The sequence below is a fragment of the Salvelinus namaycush genome, chromosome 35, assembly GCF_016432855.1.
Source record: "Salvelinus namaycush isolate Seneca chromosome 35, SaNama_1.0, whole genome shotgun sequence".
In the NCBI taxonomy this organism is placed as follows: Eukaryota; Metazoa; Chordata; class Actinopteri; order Salmoniformes; family Salmonidae; genus Salvelinus; species Salvelinus namaycush.
This window is the reverse complement of record NC_052341.1, coordinates 28,891,703-28,912,602: the sequence shown is the minus strand read 5'-3', so window position 1 is coordinate 28,912,602 and position 20,900 is coordinate 28,891,703. Positions and strand designations below refer to the sequence as shown.

The 20,900-nt window shown below is 40.9% G+C and overlaps 1 protein-coding gene across 1 annotated transcript in view; it reads left to right on the top strand.

Annotated features, from left to right (window-relative positions):
• LOC120029776 (glutamate receptor ionotropic, delta-1-like) overlaps window positions 1-20,900 on the top strand; it is a 453,526-nt gene that overhangs the window by 413,369 nt on the left and 19,257 nt on the right. Inside the window, exons 12-13 of the mRNA XM_038975046.1 lie at window positions 84-222; window positions 17,488-17,683. Of these exons, the coding sequence (XP_038830974.1) occupies window positions 84-222; window positions 17,488-17,683 (335 nt within the window). The remainder of the gene's footprint in view (window positions 1-83; window positions 223-17,487; window positions 17,684-20,900) is intronic.

The window sequence follows — 20,900 nt, the reverse complement described above, 5'->3', positions numbered from 1 at the left end:
CAACCTATTAGAAACCTCATGACTGTAGATGCTCCATCTTCCACCCAGTCGGGATATTGACATGTCCTTTATGTCCTCTATAGGAGGGGACAGCGTGGTGAGCTCTGTGGCCCTGAGGATCGTCATGGGCAGCTGGTGGCTCTTCACCCTCATCGTATGTTCCTCCTACACGGCCAACCTGGCAGCCTACCTCACCGTCTCCCGCATGGACAACAACGTACGGTAGGTCACTCCTTGCCACTCTCCACACCATGAATCAATTTGATCCCCTCCTGCATAAAAGTGTCAAGGTATTGTTAACCTGGGTGATCAAATCATGACTGACGACGTTGTCTCTCCCCGCTGTGGGACCGGGTAATGTTCTGTCTTCACTAAGGGACTAGAAAGACCATCCAGAGGGGAGTTCATTGGCTTTTGTTGTCGGCTTTTCACAACAGTGCTGTCAGTCAGTGTTTTATGGGGGTCAAGCATTGTGAGTGGTCAATGTAGTATGCACTGTGATACAGTAGATGTTCTTAAAGACTCACAGCAGACTATTACGCAACTAGAGTGGTATGTTGAATAGGGCAAAACGTTCTGTTGAATTTCCAATCTATTTACAGGTATATTAGGGATGTGAACGTTTAAAAGTTTAAACCAAAATGGAATCGTTAATGTTAAGAAAAAATCCTTAATCAATGTTTTTTATTTAATTTAATTCGTTATTAAAATCACAGTGCAGTTGTCAGAAAACGACCACTAACAGTTCCCGTTCATCATTATAAAGGGAAAATACAAATTAAACTTATACCTAACGCAACAATGCGTTAGGTATAATGCTTCTTTATTTACCAGAGCTGTAATGCAGAGCATTCATCCTGTAGCAACATGGGTGGCAGAACATATAATACAGTACAAATCTCCACAGTGTCATCCACAAAATGTTTAACTGAAAATGACTTGACATGTCTAACGCATTATTGCAGTGTTCGGTAGCATCTAATACAGCATCTTCCTTCTGAAGGTGATATTCCACAACGCTGGCATATGCCGACTGTTTGAAATGCCAGACAAACATCATGGCATCGTCCAGTAGAATCCATGTTTAATAATGATGTGCCTACATTGCCATCCTGCTCACAAGCACACAGTCATGTACATGGACCTCACACACGGAGGCATGAGGTTGGATCTTTTCGAGATTACCATCCCATCTTTGTTTGCCTTCGGATCTGCAAATGTTATCCACCGCTTATCCCCGCACAATGTATATTTGCTCGGGCGCTGTGGCTTTGATGTCCGATTGTATGTGATTATGCTGATGTTGTGCAAATGGTGTGTGAAAGAGTGCCACCGTGTAGTGGTCTTCGAAATGGTTAGGTGAGACAGCCACATATTGCACTCGTAGTAACTCAATTTTTCCTCAATAAAGTAGTTATCAGCAAAGTCAGTGGTAGTAGGAAAAGACAAGTGCAAGCTTTTTTTTTGCGGGGGGGGGGGGGCATAAGAGTGTGATGTTTTATTTAAGATACTCTTTGAAGATGTTTTCAGAACATTGATTCTGTCTGTATTCTTGGTACATTATGTTATGGAGACTGAGCTCTAGCCATGTTGATGCTGCTGTTGGGAGAGGCTCTTTATTTATAGCCATTCTGATCATTCATCCTACTCCTGTTAGTGGAACCATGGCTGAATCAGACACTGGGCTCTTGCAACTGTCTCTGTGGATTTATGTCAACCTGACCCAGAGTTAGTGGAAAGGATAGGTAGTGGTTGTGGATAGCTAGTGGAACCTCCCTTGGATTTCTTCAGATTTTATTGTGTTACAAAGTGGGACTAAAATGTAGTAAAATGTGTACTTTTTTGTCAACAATCTACAGAAAATACTCTGTAATGTCAAAGTGGCAGGAAACTTCTAAGATTCATGAAAAATAAAACACTAATATACTTTGATTAGATAGGTATTCACCCACCTGAGTCAATATTTAGAAACACAGTGGTTACAGCTGTGTTCTTGGGTAAGTCTCTAAAAGCTTTGCACACCTGGATTGTGCAATATTTGCCCGTTATTCTTTTCAAAATTCGTCAAGCTCTGTCAAGGTGTTGGGGATCATGGTAGACAGCAAAGCTCAAGTCTCGCCATAGATTTTGAAGCAGATTTAAGTCAAAACTGTAACTTGGCCACTCAGGAACATTCACTATCTTCTTCGCAAGCAACTTGGCCTTGTGTTGTAGGTTATTGTCCTGCTGAAAAGTGAATTCCTCTCGCAGTGTCTGGTGTAAAGCAGACTGAAGCAGGTTTTCCTCCAGGATTTTGCCTGTGCGTACCTCAAGCCTGTTTCTTTTTATCCTGAACAACTCCCCAGTCTTTGCCGATGTTAAGCATACCGATACCATGATGCAGACACCACATGCTTGAAAATAAGGAGGTAGTTGCTTAGTAATGTGTTGTGTTGGATGTTCCCCAAAAAGTATTATTTTGCCGTGACCCCCCCCCCCCAGTATTACTTTAGTGCCTTGTTACATACGAGATGCATGTTTTGGAATATTTCTGTTCTGTACATTTGTATTCTTCTTTTCACTCTGTCAATTAGGTCATTATTGTGTCACTACTATGTTGTTGATCCATCCTCAGTGTTCTCCCATAACAGCCATTGGCCTCATGGTGACATCCTAAAAGCAGTTTCCTTCCTGTCCTGCACTTCAGTTCAGATGGACAACTGTATCTTTGATGTGTCTTGACGGTTTATTCCATCATCCACAGCATAATTATTAACTTTACCATGCTTATAGAGATCTACCAATCACTGGCCTTCAGTATGAGACTTTCAGAAAGCTACCTGTTCTTTGTAGTTGAATCTGTGCTTGAAATGCAATACTTGACTGAGAGACTGTAACGACTGTCGTTGGTGGAAGGAGAAGAGGACCAAAGTGCAGCGTGGTACGTATTCATAATAATTTAATAAAGAATGAATACTGAACAAAAACAACATACCGACAAACGAACATTTCTGTAAGGTGCAAACAAAAACACTAAACAGAAAATAACTACCCACAACCCATAGTGGGAAAACAGGCTACCTAAGTATGATTCTCAATCAGAGACAACGATCGACACCTGCCTCTGATTGAGAACCATACGAGGCCAAACACATAGAAATATAACGACTAGAACAAAACATAGAAAAACAACATAGAATGCCCACCCCAACTCACGCCCTGACCAATCTAAAATAAAGACATAAAAGGAACTAAGGTCAGAACGTGACAGAGACCTTACTGATGTATGTATGTGGGACAGAGGAAGGGGTAGTCATTCAGAAATCAGGTCAAGCCCTAGTATTTCACACAGAGTGAGTCCATATCTTATTACAGTATGCGATTTGTTAAGCCAAATGTTACTCCTGAACTAATTTAGGCTTACCTAAACAAAGGGGGTAAACACGGATGCAACAACTTTATTTCAGTTATTTCATTTGTATTCATTTGTAGAAGTTTGTAGAATTTTCTTGTCACTGAGTATTTTGCGTAGATCAATTATAAAACAATCGCAATTGAGTATATTTCAATCCCACTTTGTAACTTAACACAATCTGAAGGGGAGTGAATACTTATGATACCCGCTGTATATATTGGAAAGTACATTGGACACATGATTCCCATCCCACACCTATGAGCCTCTTTCTGAAGGTTCTACCATTGCAATGTTATAGATGAGAAGCTACAGTACAACCAGTGGCAGCTTTTACCAGGTGTTAATAATGATGTATGTGCATTAGCCTGTGGCATCATGAGTAGCCCCATGAGTTGCTCCTTTGCACCCCAGTATCTCTACTTGCACATTCATCTTCTATATTGTAATTACTTCAACCACCATGGCCTATTTATTGCCTTACCTCCCTTATCCTACCTCATTTGCACACACTGTATATAGACTTTATCTACTGTATGTTTTGTTTATTCCATGTGTAACTCTGTGTTGTATGTGTCGAACTCCTTTGCTTTATTTTTGGCCAGGTCGCAGTTGTAAATGAGAACTTGTTCTCAACTAGCCTACCTGGTTAAATAAAAGGTGAAATAAAACAAAACAAGTGTGCATTCACGTTCACACACTAACGCACTCATGCCTACCACTAAGTAAAATGCGGTTGCATTGACAGTGTGTGAATTTAGTGACATATGTCATTTGAGAGGTTTTGTACTCCAAACTTTGAGTAATGGTTTAATCAATGAATGACTTTAGATTTTGTTGTCCATTTATTGAAACACGGGAAACAAGTGCTCGTAAGTTCTGTGAAGTGGGTGCAATATATTTGAGAAGTTGTCAAGTGACAGAGGCAAAAGATAAAACAAGAACATTTTAGGCATCCAAAAACCAAAAGCTGGTGAGGCATCAAAGTCATAATTATCTTTTTATCCTGATTTTTGCAGCTTTGTTCTCTCTGTTCCCTCTTATCCTTGATCAGTGGATTATGTAGATCTAACCAACCTTGTTCAAACCTCATTTGTATTCGCAGACCAGGCAGCCACCACAAAGATGCTCACAATGTCCAGTGGGTAATTTGTCTGGCAGCCCACAGTGTATTTCTTATTCACATTTTGAATACATGTGTTGAGAATGCAAAACATTTAACTGAATATCTGATTGATTTTAAAGTGACCTCTAATGGGGAGAGAGAGAAGAGGGGGGGGGAGGGGGGGGGGCTTGATTGCTTAGATTTTTACCATGGGAAAATGCTTGACAAACAACAAATAACTCCTGTACATGTGTTCATGTACTATTACAGTGCAAATGTGCTGTACACGCAGTGGCCAGTTTATTAGGTACACGCGTCTAGTAACGGGTCAGACCCCCCCTTTGCCTCTAGAACAGCCTGCATTCTTTGGGACATAGATTACACAAGGTGTCGGGAACCACAGGGATGTTGGTCCATGCTGACGCGATGGCATCACACAGTTGCTGCAGATTGGACAGCGGTACATTCATGCTGCCAACATCCTGTTCTATCTCATCCCAAAGATGCTCTATTGAGTTTGTTGCGCAACAATGTTCAGATACGCTGTGGCATTCTATCGTTGCTCAATTGATATCAAGTGACCTAACGTGCCAGGAAAAAATTTCCCACACCAGTACACTACCGCAACCAGCCCTTACATTTGACACCAGGCAGTGTAGGTCCATGGACTCATGCTGCTTACGCCAAATACTGACTCTGCCATCCGTATGACGGAACAGGAACTGGGATTCGTAGGATCAGGCAATGCTTTTCCACTCCTCAATTGTCCAATGTTAGTGATTACGTGCCCACTGGAGCCGCTTCTACTTGTTTTTAGCTGATAGGAGAGGAACCCGGTGTGGTCCTCTGCTGCAATAGCCCATCTGTGACAAGGATCAACGAGTTGTGTGTTCCAAGATGCCGTTCTGCACACCACGGTTATACTACGCCGTTATTTGTCTGTTTGTGGCCCGCCTGTTAGCTCGCAGGATTCTTACCATTCTTCTTCGACCTCTCTCATCAACAAGCTGTTTTCGCCAGGACTTCCGCTGACTGTATGTTTTATGTTTGTCGCATCATTCTCGGTAAACCCTAGACACTGTCGTGCGTGAAAAGCCCAGGAGGGCGGATGTTTCTGAGATACTGTATCCAGCGCCCCTGGCACTGACGATTAGACCATGCTCAAAGTAGGCTTAGGTCACTCGTTTTGCCCATTCTAACTTTCAATCAAACAGTAACTGAGTCCGTCAATGCCTGTCTGCCTACTTCATATAGCAAGCAACGGCCACGTGACTCAAAGTCTGTAGGAGCGATCCATTTTCGTGAACGGGGTGGTGTATCTAATAAACTGACAGTGAGTGGTTTTCCTGATTGAAAATTGCATTTAATCTAGAGACACTCGTTCAACATTACACAAGTTTGACATCAATCATGTCCTTAATATGGACATTTGTTATTATTATGGGAATGTTACAGTCTGGAATGATTTTGATTTCTGAAATCTGGGCTTTTTGATTGTACGTCAAGTGTTTAATTTAGTATCTTCCTTTAAAGTATGTCATCAAGCCTGTCACGTCAGATATCACTGACTGTCTGAACACTATGGTGACATGCCAATTTCCCTAGCTGCTTTTTTAAACTATATTCAAGAAAATCTCATCCAAGATGTCTTTCCATCAGTTCATCTTCAATACATTCTTGTGTTGCAAAATATATTGGTATATTTATTCAAGTAGACACATACAGCAGATATCCTTACTCACTTGTTTTGGTGCTTACTCAAAGTACACCGATGACCAATATATTCATGAATGTTGAAGTTTAGTTTTGCATATGTTGAAAGCCTCTTCAAAAAGCACTAAGCAACACACATATACAGTACCAGTCAAAAGTTTGGACACATCTACTCATTCCAGGCTTTTTCTTTATTTTTACTATTTTCAACATTGTAGAATAATAGTGAAGACATCACTATGAAATAACACATATGAAATCATGTCGTCTTGAAGGAGTTTATGCTGAGCACTTGTTGGCTGCTTTTTCTTCACTCTGCGGTTCAACTCATCCCAAACCATCTCAATTGGGTTGAGGTCGGGGGATTGTGGAGGCCAGGTCATCTGATGCAGCACTCCATCACTCTCCTTTTGGGTCAAATAGCCCTTACACAGCCTGGAGGTGTGTTGGGTCACTGTCCTGTTGAAAAACAAATGGTAGTCCCACTAAGCGCAAACCAGATGGGATGGCGTATTGCTGCAGAATGCTTGTTAGCCATGCAGGTTAAGTGTGCCTTGAATTTTAAATAATTCAAGGCACAATCACCAGCAAATTACCCCCACACCATCACACCTCCTCCTCCATGCTTCACAGTGGGAACCACACATGCGGAGATCATCTGTTCACCTAAACTGCATCTCATAAAGACATGACGGTTGGAACCAAAAATCTCAAATTTGGACTCATCAGACCAAAGGACAGATTTCCACCGGTCTAATGTCCTTTGCTCATGTTTCTTGGCCCAAGCAAGTCTCTTCTTATTATTGGTGTCCTTTAGTAGTGGTTTCTTTGCAGCAATTTGACCATGCAGGCCTGATTCACGCAGTCTCCTCTGAACAGTTGATGTTGAGATGTGTCTATTACTTGAACTCTGTGAAGCATTTATTTGGCCTGCAATCTGAGGTGCAGTTATCTCTAATGAACTTATCCTCTGTGGCGGTCCTCATGAGAGCAGGTTTCATCATAGCGCTTGATGTTTTTTGCGACTGCATTTTAAGAAACGTTCAAAGTTCTTGACATTTTCTGAATTGACTGACCTTCGTGTCTTTAAGAATGATGGCCTTTTGTTTCTCTTTGCTTATTTGAGTTGTTCTTGCCATAATACGGACTTGGTCTTTTACCAAATAGGGCTATCTTCTGTATACCACCCCTACCTTGTCACAAACGCATTAAGAAGGAAAGAAATTCCACAAATCAACTTTTGACAAAGCACACCTTTGAATACCTGCTACAATGTAGAAAATATTAAAAGTAAAGAAAAACCCTTGAATGAGTCGGTGTGTTCAAACTTTTGACTGGTACTGTATATATATATACGTGTATATATATATATATCCCATGTATTCTACACTAACAAAACCCTGGGTGCTGTTGCGCCCCCCCCCCCCCCCCTCCAAGCAGGCATCATGCTGCTATTATCCTACACCTAAATTCTATGATAAAACACAAACATTGACCTTAGCATAAAATTATGTATTTGCAGTATGTAGCCAAATGAGATTGGGTGATTGATCTCTGATGCACATGGTTATGCTTTTCTAGCACTATCCCATTGTCACAGATAACCGTACAGCTAGTACCTTTATTTGTATTTTCACTGTGTTTCAAATGGCCCAAGCATGGACCCTGGAATTAACAAGGCAATGTACATGGGTCTGGAAGACAGAAAAAAAACTAAGTGGGTGACTTGTAGCTTTTGTTAGTTACTTCTTAAAGCTGCATGTTTCCGTTATCTGCTTTTGGGCAAGGGCACGAAAGTACCTTTTCACTTTCCCACCTTTTGTTTGTCCAATTGAGCCAGTGAAAATGCAGCTGTGCATGCAGTTATATTGAGGCCAGTTACTTAGAGCATTTCAAGTTTCCACTGAGGGCATCTTAAATCATTTAAATGGTCATGGTTTAACTTAATGTAGTGTCCATGTAATGCATATCCACAAAATGAATACTTCACACTCATCCCCTATGTGAGATTCCATATTTAAGGTCTGCAATATCGTAGCACCCACAGGATTTAGTATTTCTAGATTTTCTAGTAAACTGTATAAAATATATCATACAAATACTGAGCTATATTCTATGCTAACCTTTTTTTAACAATTTAATGATGTTATGCTAATGCTATTGCTCAGAGAAAGAGATTTTGTTCGACAACTTTAGTTTTTTCTTCTCAAAAAGACAGGGTTCAAAATTATTGGCCAGGATAAAGGCACTGACCCTTTGTCTAATGTTTTATGAGATTGTAGAACATATTGGGAAGGATCTTAGACCATTCCACCACACAGAATCTTTCCAGATCCTTGATATCCTTGGTCTGTGCTTATGGACTGCCCTCTTCAATTCACACCACAGGTTTTCAATGGGGTTCAAGTCTAGAGACAGATATGGCCATTGCCAACTGTTGATTTTGTGGTCAATTAACCATTCCTTTGTGGAATTTGATGTGTGCTTGGTGTTATTGTCTTGCTGGAAGATCCACTTGCAGCCAAGATTCAGCCTCCTGGCAGAGGCAACCAGGTTTTTGGCTAAAGTGTCCTGGTACTGGGTAAAGTTTGTGATGCTGTTGACCTTAACATGTGCCCCAGGACCAGTGGAAGTAAAATAGCCCAAAACATCAAAGATCCACCAGCATATTTTACAATAGGTACGGGGTTCTTTTCTGCTTATCACATCCTTCTTTTTACGCCAAACCCATCACTGGTGTGCGTGGCCAAAGAGCTCTATTTTCATGTCATCTGACTATAGCTCGCTCCTGTTCCAATCCAAGTGCCAATTCCATTTAGCAACCTCCCGGTGTTTACATTTGTTTAATAACATAAAAATAAAGCTATTTGGCCACACACACACACACACACACACACACACACACACACACACACACACCGAACTACCTGACATGTGCTATTAGCTTTAATCAGCTTGAATGAGGATAGTCCAATAGACATGTTTCATTTCAACCTATTGTGAATCCACTCACCCCAAAAAAGAGATGCATCTGCATGTTGCTTAATGCAACACAACTAACGGTCATCACTTGATCCCTTGAAATGTCAGTTGATACGAACGAATGAACATACTACGTACCAGTGTATGAGACCGTAAACTGACCTGTCCATCAGTTATAATTAGGGCTGACTCCAATTAGTCAACTGGTTGATTGTTTGGTCGAAATCATGTCTTGTGCGCGATTTTCAACCACGCTTTTCTTTAGTCGAGCAGTAGCAAATATATATGAATTTTTTATGGCTGCATAAGACTGATTCGCACCCATCTCAGTGGACTAATCCATTGCGGAGGCTGAGACTAATCCATTGTGGAGGCCACAGTTCAATTAGAAGGGGAGTGTGAATAAAATGTGCAATGCATGTCCCTCTCCAATGCTCTCTCTCCAATTTGTGTACATTCATTGTTTCATAACTTCATTGTGTGAATTGTTTGCCTTGATTGTTAATGCCTATCAATTTCCCATTACATACAGTATATCACCAGTAGTAGCCTACACTTACTGTTAATTCCTATAATTTCTTATCTAACCTCCCGAGTGGCACAGCGGTCTAAGGCACTGCACTGCACTGCAGTGCTAGAGGCATCACTACCATCCCAAGTTCAATCCCAGGCTGTAACACAACCGGCTGTGATCGGGAGTCCCATAGAGCGGCGCACATTTGGCCCAGCGTCATCTGGGTTAGAGTAGGGTTTGACAGGGGGGATTTACAAGTAGGCCGTTATGTTAATAAGAATGTATTATTAATTGACTTGCCTAGTTTAAATAAAGGTTAAATAATAAAATACAAAATCTACAATGTTTGTCCGGTTATGGTAATTTCTGTTAATGCAGCAATACAGTTGAAGTCTGAAGTTTACATACATCTTAGCCAAATACATTTCAACTCAGTTTTTCACAATTCCTGACACTTAATCCTAGTAAAAATTCCCTTTCTTAGGTCAGTTAGGATCACCACTTTATTTTAAGAATGTGAAATGTCATAATAATAGTAGAGAGAATGATTTATTTTTTCAGCTTTTATTTCTTTCATCACATTCCCAGTGGGTCAGAAGTTTACATACACTCAATTAGTATTTGGTAGCATTGCCTTTAAATTGTTTAACTTGGGTCAAACGTTTCAGGTAGCCTTCCACAAGCTTCCCACAATAAGTTGGGTGAATTTTGGCCCATTCCTCCTGACAGAGCTGGGGTAACTGAGTCAGGTTTGTAGGCCTCCTTGTTTGCACACGCTTTTTCAGTTCTGCCCCCAAATTTTCTATAGGTTTGAGGTCAGGGCTTTGTGATGGCCACTCCAATACCTTGACTTTGTTGTCCTTAAGCCATTTTGCCACAACTTTGGAAGTATGCTTGGGGTCATTGTCCATTTGGAAGATCCATTTGCGACCAAGCTTTAAATTCCTGACTGATGTCTTGAGATGTTGCTTCAATATATCCACATAATTTTCCTCCCTCATGATGCCATATATTTTCTGAAGTGCACCAGTCCCTCCTGCAGCAAAGCACCCCCTCAACATGATGCTGCCACCCCCGTGCTTCACGGTTGGGATTGTGTTCTTCGGCTTGCAAGCCTCCCCTTTTCCTCCAAACATAACTATGGTCATTATGGCCAAACAGTTCTATTTTTGTTTCATCAGACCAGAGGACATTTCTCCAAAAAGTACGATCTTTGTCCCCATGTGCAGTTGCAAACCGTAGTTTGGCTTTTTATGTCGGTTTTGGAGCGGTGGCTTCTTACTTGCTGAGCGGCCTTTCAGGTTATGTCGATATTGGACTCGTTTGACTGCGGATATAGATACTTTTGCACCTGTTTCCTCCAGCATCTTCACAAGGTTCTTTGCTGTTGTTCTGGGATTGATTTGCACTTTTCGCACCAAAGTACATTAATCTCCAGGAGACAGAATGCATCTCCTTCCTGAGCGGTATGACGACTGCATGGTCTGATGGTGTTTATACTTGCGTACTATTGTTTGTACACATGAACGTGGTACCTTCAGGCGTTTGGAAATGGCTCTCAAGGATAAACCAGATTTGTGGAAATCTAGAATATTTTTTCTGAGGTCTTGGCTGATTTCTTTTGATTTTCCCATGATGTCAAGCAAAGAGGCACTGAGTTTGAAGGTAGGCCTTGAAATACATCAACAGGTACACCTCCAATTGACCCAAATTATGTCAATTAGCCTATCAGAAGCTTCTAAAGCCATGACATCATTTTCTGGAATTTTCCAAGCTGTTAAAGGCACAGTCAACTTAGTGTATGTAAACTTCTGACCCACTGGAATTGTGATACAGTGAATTATAAGTGAAATAATCTGTCTGTAAACAATTGTTGGAAAAATGACTTGTGTCATGCACAAAGTAGACGTCCTAACCGACTTGCCAAAACTATAGCTTGTTAACAAGAAATTTGTTGAGTGGTTGAAAAACGAGTTTTAATGACTCCAACCTAATGAATGTTAACTTCCGACTTCAACTGTATATTATTAAACCAGTCTTTCACCGTTCCCATTGTCAGAGTGGACACGTTGGTTGCAGAGTGCACAACCTATGCTACACTTGTGAAAAACAAGTTTTGGTTTATTTCGTTCCATTTAAGAATTTTGTCAATTTAATCATTGTCTTTTGTTTGGAGCGCTACTGTCAATGTTGAGTAAGGACATGCACCTGATTATGCATGGAAGTAGTCCTATAGGCTACCTAACCTGAGCGCAAATGTAGGCATATAAATGTGCACATTTGGTGATCTGATAATATTTCTGATTGGATTAATGCACTACCACTAATGAGTTGTGGAGCTTCTCCACAGCAATGGTTTCTTCACCTCAAACAGCAAACAAAGTAAGTTTTTATATCCATTGAGAATGACAATAGCTCCTCAATGTATGTGAGAATTTTTTTTGACTCTCTCCCTTTCGATAACCACTCAGCGTGAAAGGGAAAAATGTCATGCTCTGATCCAGTGGAAATAGGTCTACCTGATGAGCTCTTATCCCTTGCGCAAAATAGCCTACAGCTGTGTCTGTCCCATGCTCACTGGCACCGGAAACTCTGAGGGCCCAGAATATTTTACACACTTGGGAGCTTCAGGCTGGACCCAAGTTAATAGCTGAGACAATGTTTCAAGTTCATTGCAGACAGGCCATGTGTAGCAATGTGATTTATAAGATATTTATTTTTATCAGGATATTCTTTTACCTGCAGGCTGCAATGTTTTTATTTGTTGGCTATTTTTACATGGTCGGCATTGGCAATATAATTAACTTTTAGGTTTGTATTATTTTCATTTAGATTTAGATAGTTTTAATTAACCACATGACAATGATTTTGAGATACAAAGATGTTATTATAACTGTTTCACGAAAATGTGCATATGAAAACCATAACTGGCATTGAGATCGGTAGAAATGTTAAGATAAATTGGCTTTCCACATGAGAAAGTTTGCCAACTCCTTGTGTAGCCTATTGCTGGCAACTTCAGGAGTGTAATGGCAGAATCTGCAAAAGCCAGCAGGAGCGGGAGGAAGATGGTCGGGCCATGTTAAGGTTTTTCTCTTCTGGTTATCTTGATCTCTGGCTCCCTCTTGAGTCATTTGTGTCTTATTTCACCAAACAGCATCAGACAAGCATATCGTTGATTTTATTAAAACACATAGGGTGTATCTATATAAAAATAGACATTGTAAAATATTGACCAATCGATTGCAAAAAAAACAAACAGATGACTTTCTTTCGACTAAGATTATATTTAGTCGGGGACAGCCCAAGTTATGATATACCTAAATTCAAGCTGTCAATAGTGACTATATGCCTAGGGCTCATTCCAAAACTATCCATGTGCCTTTAAACAAATATTTATTAGCTGTGAAATACACAACCGTTGCATTATAAATGGGCATTAATTCTTCTTCAAAATCAGAGTATAGCGACAGGTGAAGATTGTGGCAGGCATATCCTTTAATGCCATTTCAGTTTGAGATATGCATTTTTGAGACTGACAGCAGTTTGCTAAACTGTAAACTAATGATTATGTACAATTTATTTTATTTAACCCTTATTTCACCAGGTAAGTTGACTGGGAACACATTCTAATTTACAGCAAGAACCTGGGGAATAGTTACAGGGGAGATGAATGAGCCAATTGTAAATTGGGGATGATTAGGTGACTGTGATGGTATGAGGGCCAGATTAGGAATGTAGCCAGGACACCAGGGTTAACCCCATTACAATAAGTGCCATGGGATCTTTGGTGACCACAGAGAGTCAGGACACGCGTTTAACATCCCATCCAAAAGACAGCACCCTACACAGGGCAATGTCCCCATCACTGCCCTTGGGACATTGGGATAGTCGTTTTTAGACCAGAGGAAAAAAGTGCCTCCTACTGGCACTCCAACACCACTTCCAGCAGCATCTGGTCTCCCATCTAGGGACCGACCAGGACCAACTCTGCTTAGCTTCAGAAGCATGCCAGCAGTGGGATGCAGGATGGTGCTGCTGGCTCAATGCAATGCTTACTGGTAACTTGGCATAGATAGACTGCTGTGTGATTTGGTGACTGTCCCGGAGGTAGCCTAGCAGCAATGCTGATACAGTGTCTTCTGAATGTATTCAGACCCCTTCACTTTTTGTTACGTGACAGCCTTATTTTAAAACAGATCAAATCGTTTTCCCCCCCTCATCAATCTACACACAATACCCCATAATTACAAAGTGAAAACCAGTTTTTTTTATTTTTACGGAAATATTACATTTACATAAGTATTCAAACCCTTTACTCAAGTCATTTATTGAAGCACCTTTGGCAGAGATTACAGCATTGAGTCTTCTTGGGTATGACGCTACAAGCTTGGCACACCTGTATTTGGGGAGTTTCTCCCATTCTTCTCTGCAGATTCTCTCAAGCTCTGTCAGGTTGGATGGGGAGCGTTGCTGCACAGCTATTTTCTGGTCTCTCCAGAGTTGTTCGATAGGGTTCAAGTCCAGGCTCTGGCTAGGCCACTCAAGGACATTCAGAGATGCTTTGGAGCAGGTTTTCATCAAGTATCTCTCTGTACTTTGCTCCGTTCATCTTTCCCTCTACCCTGACTAGTCTCCCAGTCCCTGCTGCTGAAAAACATCCCCACAGCATGGTGCTGCCACCACCATGCTTCACCGTAGGGATGGTGCCAGGTTTCCTCCAGACATGATGCTTGGCATTTAGGCTAAAGAGTTCAAACTTGGCTTCATCAGACCAGAGAATCTTGTTTCTCATGGTCTGAGAGTCCTTTAGGTGCCTTTTCGCAAACTCCAAGTGGGCTGTCATGTGCCTTTTACTGAGGAGTGGCTTCCGTTTGGCCACTCTACCATAAAGGCCTGATTGGTGGAGTGCTGCAGAGATGGTTGTCCTTGTGGAAGGTTCTCCCACCTCCCTGACCAAGGCCCTTCTCCCCCAATTGCTCAGTTTGGCCGAGTGGCCACCTCTAGGAAGAGTCTTGGTGGTTCCAAACTTCTTCCATTTAAGAATGATGGATGGCACTGTGTTCTTGGGGACCTTCAATGCTGCAGAAATGTGGTACCCTTCCCCAGATCTGTGCCTCGACACAATCCTGTCTCAGCGCTCTATAGATAATTCCTTCGACCTCATGGCTTGGTTTTTGCTCTGACATGTACTGCCAACTGTGGGACCTTATATAGACCGGTGTGTGCCTTTCCAGATCATGTCCAATCAATTGAATTTACCACAGGTGGACTCCAATGAAGTTGTAGAAACATGTCAAGGATGATCAATGGAAACAGGATGCACCTGAGCTCAATTTCAAATCTCATAGCAAAGGGTCTGAATTTTAGTACATTTGCAAAAATTTCTATTAACCTGTTTTTAATCATTTTTGAGTAAGTCTGTAACGTAACAAAATTTGGAAAAAGTGAAGGGTGAATCGTATGCACAGAGTGTATTGTATGCACAGCATATTTTAATTACTCTTCCACACATTGGTAACCAAGTAGCAATGTGTCGCTCATAATGAAGAGCTTAATATAATTTAATTGCACACTCGAATCAGAAATCTTTCACTGCATCACTGTGAGTACTCCTTCTAGCTATCACATTCAGTTAGAGTTGTTGGCACTCTTTTATAAAACTGATGATAAAGTAGGTGTGGACGTTGCCTGCCACCTTATAGAACGGCAACTAACTATACGAAAGTTGTTTGTAGATTTCTCTACAGGATAGAGTAAGATGTAAGAGTAAGATGACATGTTTTCGACACTCCTCGATTGTTCTGTGAGGTTAGAGGTTTGTGTTGCTCATTGTTTATTACATGACAGCTGCTTATCTCACTCTCTTTGAGATAAATGAGGTGTGTGTAAATGTTGTTATTGGCTTTTTTCTGATACCCTGATCTGATCCAGCACAAAAGTGATTAATCTGTTTAAGAGTCAGTTTTGATTAAAAGTCAGGCTTTCCCACCTTTAACGTTAATACAGTGTCCCTTTATACCACTCCTCTTAAATTATTTCCTGTGCCTCATCTGGTGTTTACAGACTAATATGCTTGCAAACAACTCATCAGCATCATTATTTCCTGTCTTGTGATGTCCATAAGAAATGTTGACCTTCATTTCCCCTGGACTGTTGTTATGACACAGAGCAGCGAGTGTCTAAACAGAGCGCTGCCATGCAACAGCTTACCCACCTGCCAAGCTGGAGCTGTCTCACACTGAGAGCATACATCGGACATCTGCATGTATATAGTCCTATCCTCAATTTGCTCTGTTAAAATGTTTTTTCAACTTGAAAAGAAAAGTTACTGTGTTGCTTTGAAATACTATATATACAAAGATGTGTGGATACCCCTTCAAATTAGTGGATTTGGCTATTTCAGCCAATTTGATGTACCTTTATTTAACTAGGCATATCAGTTAAGAACAAATTCTTATTTTCAATGATGGCCTAGGAACAGTGGGTTAACTGCATTGTTCAGGATCAGAACAACAGATTTGTACCTTGTCAGTTTGGGGATTTGATCTTGCAACCTTTCAGTTACTAGTCCAACGCTCTAACCACTAGGCTACCTGCCGTCCAAAATTAACATCCGTTGCTGACATCGAGCACACAGCCATGCAATCTCCATAGACAAACGTTGGCAGTAGAATGACCTTACTGAAGAGCTCGGTTATGTTCAACGTGGTGCCATCATTCCGCTACCCAAGAATAGCAGAGCACCTTTTAATGGTTCAAACAGCTGACCAATCAGCCTGTTACACGCGCTTGGTAAACTTTTGGAAAAATGTGTGTTTTATGAAATACAAAGTTATCTTACAGAAAACAAATGAACAACAGTATGCTTATAGGGACATGCTATATCAACATGCTCAGCACTGACACAAATAACTGATGATTGGCTGAAAGACATTTATAGTAAGATGATTGTGGGTGCTGTTTTGTTAGACTTCAGTGCAGCTTTTGATGTTTGATCATAACCTTTTGCTGAAAAAACGTAGGTGTTATGGATTTTCATCCTCTGCCTTATTATGGATTGAGAGGTTTTCGTTAATGGACACTCAGTCAAATTCAGTTGAGTGTGGTGTACCGCAGGGCAGCCGGCTATGGACATTATTGTTTTCTGTTTTTATAAATAATTTGTGTGTCTATGTACGCTGACAACTCAACCGTATACACGTTGGTTGCAACAGTAAAATAAATAACTGAGACACTTAACATAGAGCTCCAGTCAGTTTTAGAATGGATAACTAGCAATAGGCTAGCAGGTGTCCACATACTTCTGATCATGTAGTGTGTGTCAATTCAGGAAATCAAGCTCAGTTGACAGAATCTGCTATTATATTAGTACCATTTTGAGTAGAGTGACTCATCTTTATAAGTTGAACACCCATGTACAAAGTACTTGGAGGTACTCCCAATTTCATGATATGCAATTGGTAGTTACAGTCTTTTCCCATCGCTGCAACTCCCGTATGGACTCAGGAGAGGCAAATTACATCCCTCCCACCCTCCCCTAACCCGGACAATGATGGGCTAATTGTGCGCCACCTCATGGGTATCCCAGTCGCAGGTGGCTGCGTCACAGCCCGGGATCGAACTCGGGTCTGTAGTGACGCCTCAAGCACTGCGATCCAGTGCCTTAGACAGCGGCGCCATCCGTGAGGCCCCAAAGTATATTTTACAGTGTACTTTACTGTACATACAGTATCTGTTCTTGTTATATACTTGACTTGATGTATTTCTCTGTCTCTACAGAACATTCCAGGACCTGTCCAGGCAGATGGATGTGTCCTACGGCACTGTGAGAGACTCAGCCGTCTATGAATACTTCAAGAACAAGGGCACCAACCCGCTGGAGCAGGACAGCACATACGCAGAGCTGTGGAGGACCATCAGCAAGAACAACGGCCACGACTACTCTGTGTCCAGTCCCTCAGAAGGCATCCGCAAGGTAGGTTGACGAAGACAAAGCAGGTACATGCCAATAAAGAGAGGATGCCTAAGTACAGGCTGGCAACTCTTTTAAGTAGTAATTGCTTAGCTACTGTGTATTTCAACAAAAAAAGAAGACGTTTTCATATTTGGCAAAAAAAACAATCAATCTTTTCACTGTCATTTCACAGTATGGAGTCATACTGTTCTCCCTTATACTGTGCCTATAGTTCCACAGTATTTCACACCAGGCAAATTCAACGTTATCTTTGACTATCTGTCTGAATAAACTGCAAGTGCTGTTTTGTGACATTGTCACAATTATATTGGTTAATCTCATATACTGCCCGTAATAAATGGCCAAGAAAGAACAATATTTTGCCTGCCCATATGCTGAATGGTAATATGACATATCATAGATCTTCACATTTGTACTGTGTACACATTTTAATTAGCTTTCTGTCGCATTTAGTCTTTATACTACAAAACAAAGGCTTTTTGTCTCAAACTTAGCAAAATGAGCCTTTTAGCAGGACGGTAGATGTATTTGTGTTAGTTAACTGTAAGAGGTAGAAGATACTTGGATACAACATCAAAACACACAACAGGCACCTTCTGTCTCTGGGCTCTATTTTGACAAAACTAGCGCAATGGTAAATCTTAGCGCTGGTGGTAGCTATAGGATTGCGGTTTGTCCTAAATATTTTTGCTATTTTCACAACCAGAAGTATGGGCGCAGTAGCTGGCTGTGGCGCTAAAGGGCTAGTTTTGATGAATAAACAAGTTGTAGGTGTGTCAAGGCTTTGACCCTTCACTGGCCAATCAGAATGTGCTCCATGGTTCCATTTGGTTGTTATTTACAGTCTTGTATGTATTGCATTGTCATCAACTTCGAATGTTAGTCCGTTATAGCCTAGTTTGTTAAATAGCCTACACAAACAAAATAACAAAATGTCGACCTATCCACTATTTGCTATCATGTTTAACATGTTTGCAGTCCACATTGTTCTAAGTAATTGTATGGCATCATTATAGAAATATATTGTTAAACGTTTCATTCGCACTGATATAGGCCCACTTTAAACTGCATTATGTCTGAGCCATGGACATGCCAAAGGTTGTCAATAAGCAAGATTAAATTCACTATCGATAAGACCTAAAAAACACATTGAATAATTAAATTATAATAAAACGGAACAACAACTTGTTTTAATTAAATAGGCTTTGTCTAAATACAGTTACAGGCACCATAATTGCTCCCCGTGGGCATATAATATTAGGTCTAAGACAATGTAGACTACGGAGGATTTGACACACATCCAAACTTTTGACAGGAGCTGGAAAAATATCCAATATAAAGAGAAAGGGGAAATGTCCTACAGTCTCTGATCCCTTTCATGCAGTGGGCATCACACATAATGAGTCTAAACTTTTCACAGAAGCTGGACAAAAAATGATGCCCAATATAAAGACAGAAGGGAAATGTCTGTTGACTGTTCTGCTGCTCGTGATATTTCAAGAACACATGGGTGAGCTTTTGCTGAATGTAATATGAAGCTTCTTCTTGAAAACGGCCTATTGATATGAGTCAGAAACATGTATTAAACAAGCCATACCGTGGGGGGCTGGACCCAGTCAGGTCTTTGACAACAATATAACAAGCCATACCGTGGGGGGCTGGACCCAGTCAGGTCTTTGACAACAATATAACAAGCCATACCGTGGGGGGCTGGACCCAGTCAGGTCTTTGACAACAATATAACAAGCCATACCGTGGGGGGCTGGACCCAGTCAGGTCTTTGACAACAATATAACAAGCCATACCGTGGGTTGCTGGGCCCAGTCAGGTCTAACACATTCACCCTCTCTCCCGCTGAAAGATCAGTCACAAAATGTTGGCATCATCGTAATAGGTTGTAATCAAGCCCTGGTCTCCAGCATGGGAACTGAAGAGGACTACCTGGTGCGGTCGTCTCAGGGACTGTAGGACTACTCCATATCATCTCGGCTCTGACACACACATGCAAACGCAAGCTTTGCAGTCCCATCAATCCATCTAGATGCCTCTCACAAACCTACTGTAGTAACCTGTGTATCATGAGAACCTTCATAAATCAGCAGGACATGTATAACATATTTATTGACATTATAAATAAAAATACATTATTGTAATACTTTGAAATGAGACACCTTCGGTCATAACACATCCATGAAGACTATATCGCATGACACTGTACTTACTATAAAGTCAGACACCTTTAGTCATTCATAACACATACATAAGTACCTTATTATATGACACTGTACTTACTATAAAGTCAGACACCTTTGGTCATTCATAACACATTCATAAATGCCTTATATCAAATGACCCTGTACTTACTATAAAGTCAGACACCTTTGGTCATTCATAAGACATAGATAAAGGCTTAATGATGTAAACACAAATGTATTTACTCTAAAGGAAGTATGACTAACAGCTCAAATATATAAACATTAAAATCAAGTTTAAACCATGCATTTTCTTTTATTTATACATGTTTAAAACAATACAAATACATTACGTTTCAATAAGTCTAGCAATGCAGTTACATTGAACATTACACAGGGCTTGTCCCCTGAGCTGGCGGACAAATGATTATTGCCTCATCTGCCTGCTGGAGGTACTGCATGTTGGCTCCAAACTCCAAGCAGATCTGTTAGCTAGCTAGCAATTGCTGTGAAGTCACAAAAATAATTTTAAATAACGATTGAGGTAGCTATGTAATCTAACTCAACACTTATATAACTACTACAGAACAATTTAAATTACAATAAATAAAGTTTAACTTTCTTGTTTTTCACTGTCGAGTGGCACCACAAGTGGGCATTTGATTTGCATATGTAACGGATGTGAAATGGCTAGCTAGTTAGCGGGTGCGCGCTAGTAGCATTTCAATCAGTTACGTCACTTGCTCTGAGACATTAAGTAGGGTTGCCCCTTGCTCTGCAAGGGCCGCGGCTTTTGTGGAGCGATGGGTAACGACGCTTCGTGGGTGTCAGTTGTTGATGTGTGCAGAGGGTCCCTGGTTCGCGCCCGTGTCGGGGCGAGGGGGCGGTTTAAAGTTATACTGTTACACATACACACTGAATTAAAGGTAACGACACAAAAAATAAATTCCCAGACGTGGTATAAGCATTATTGTGAACACAGAAAATCCAAATTGGTTTTTCTATTAAAAACTGGGGTAAAACGA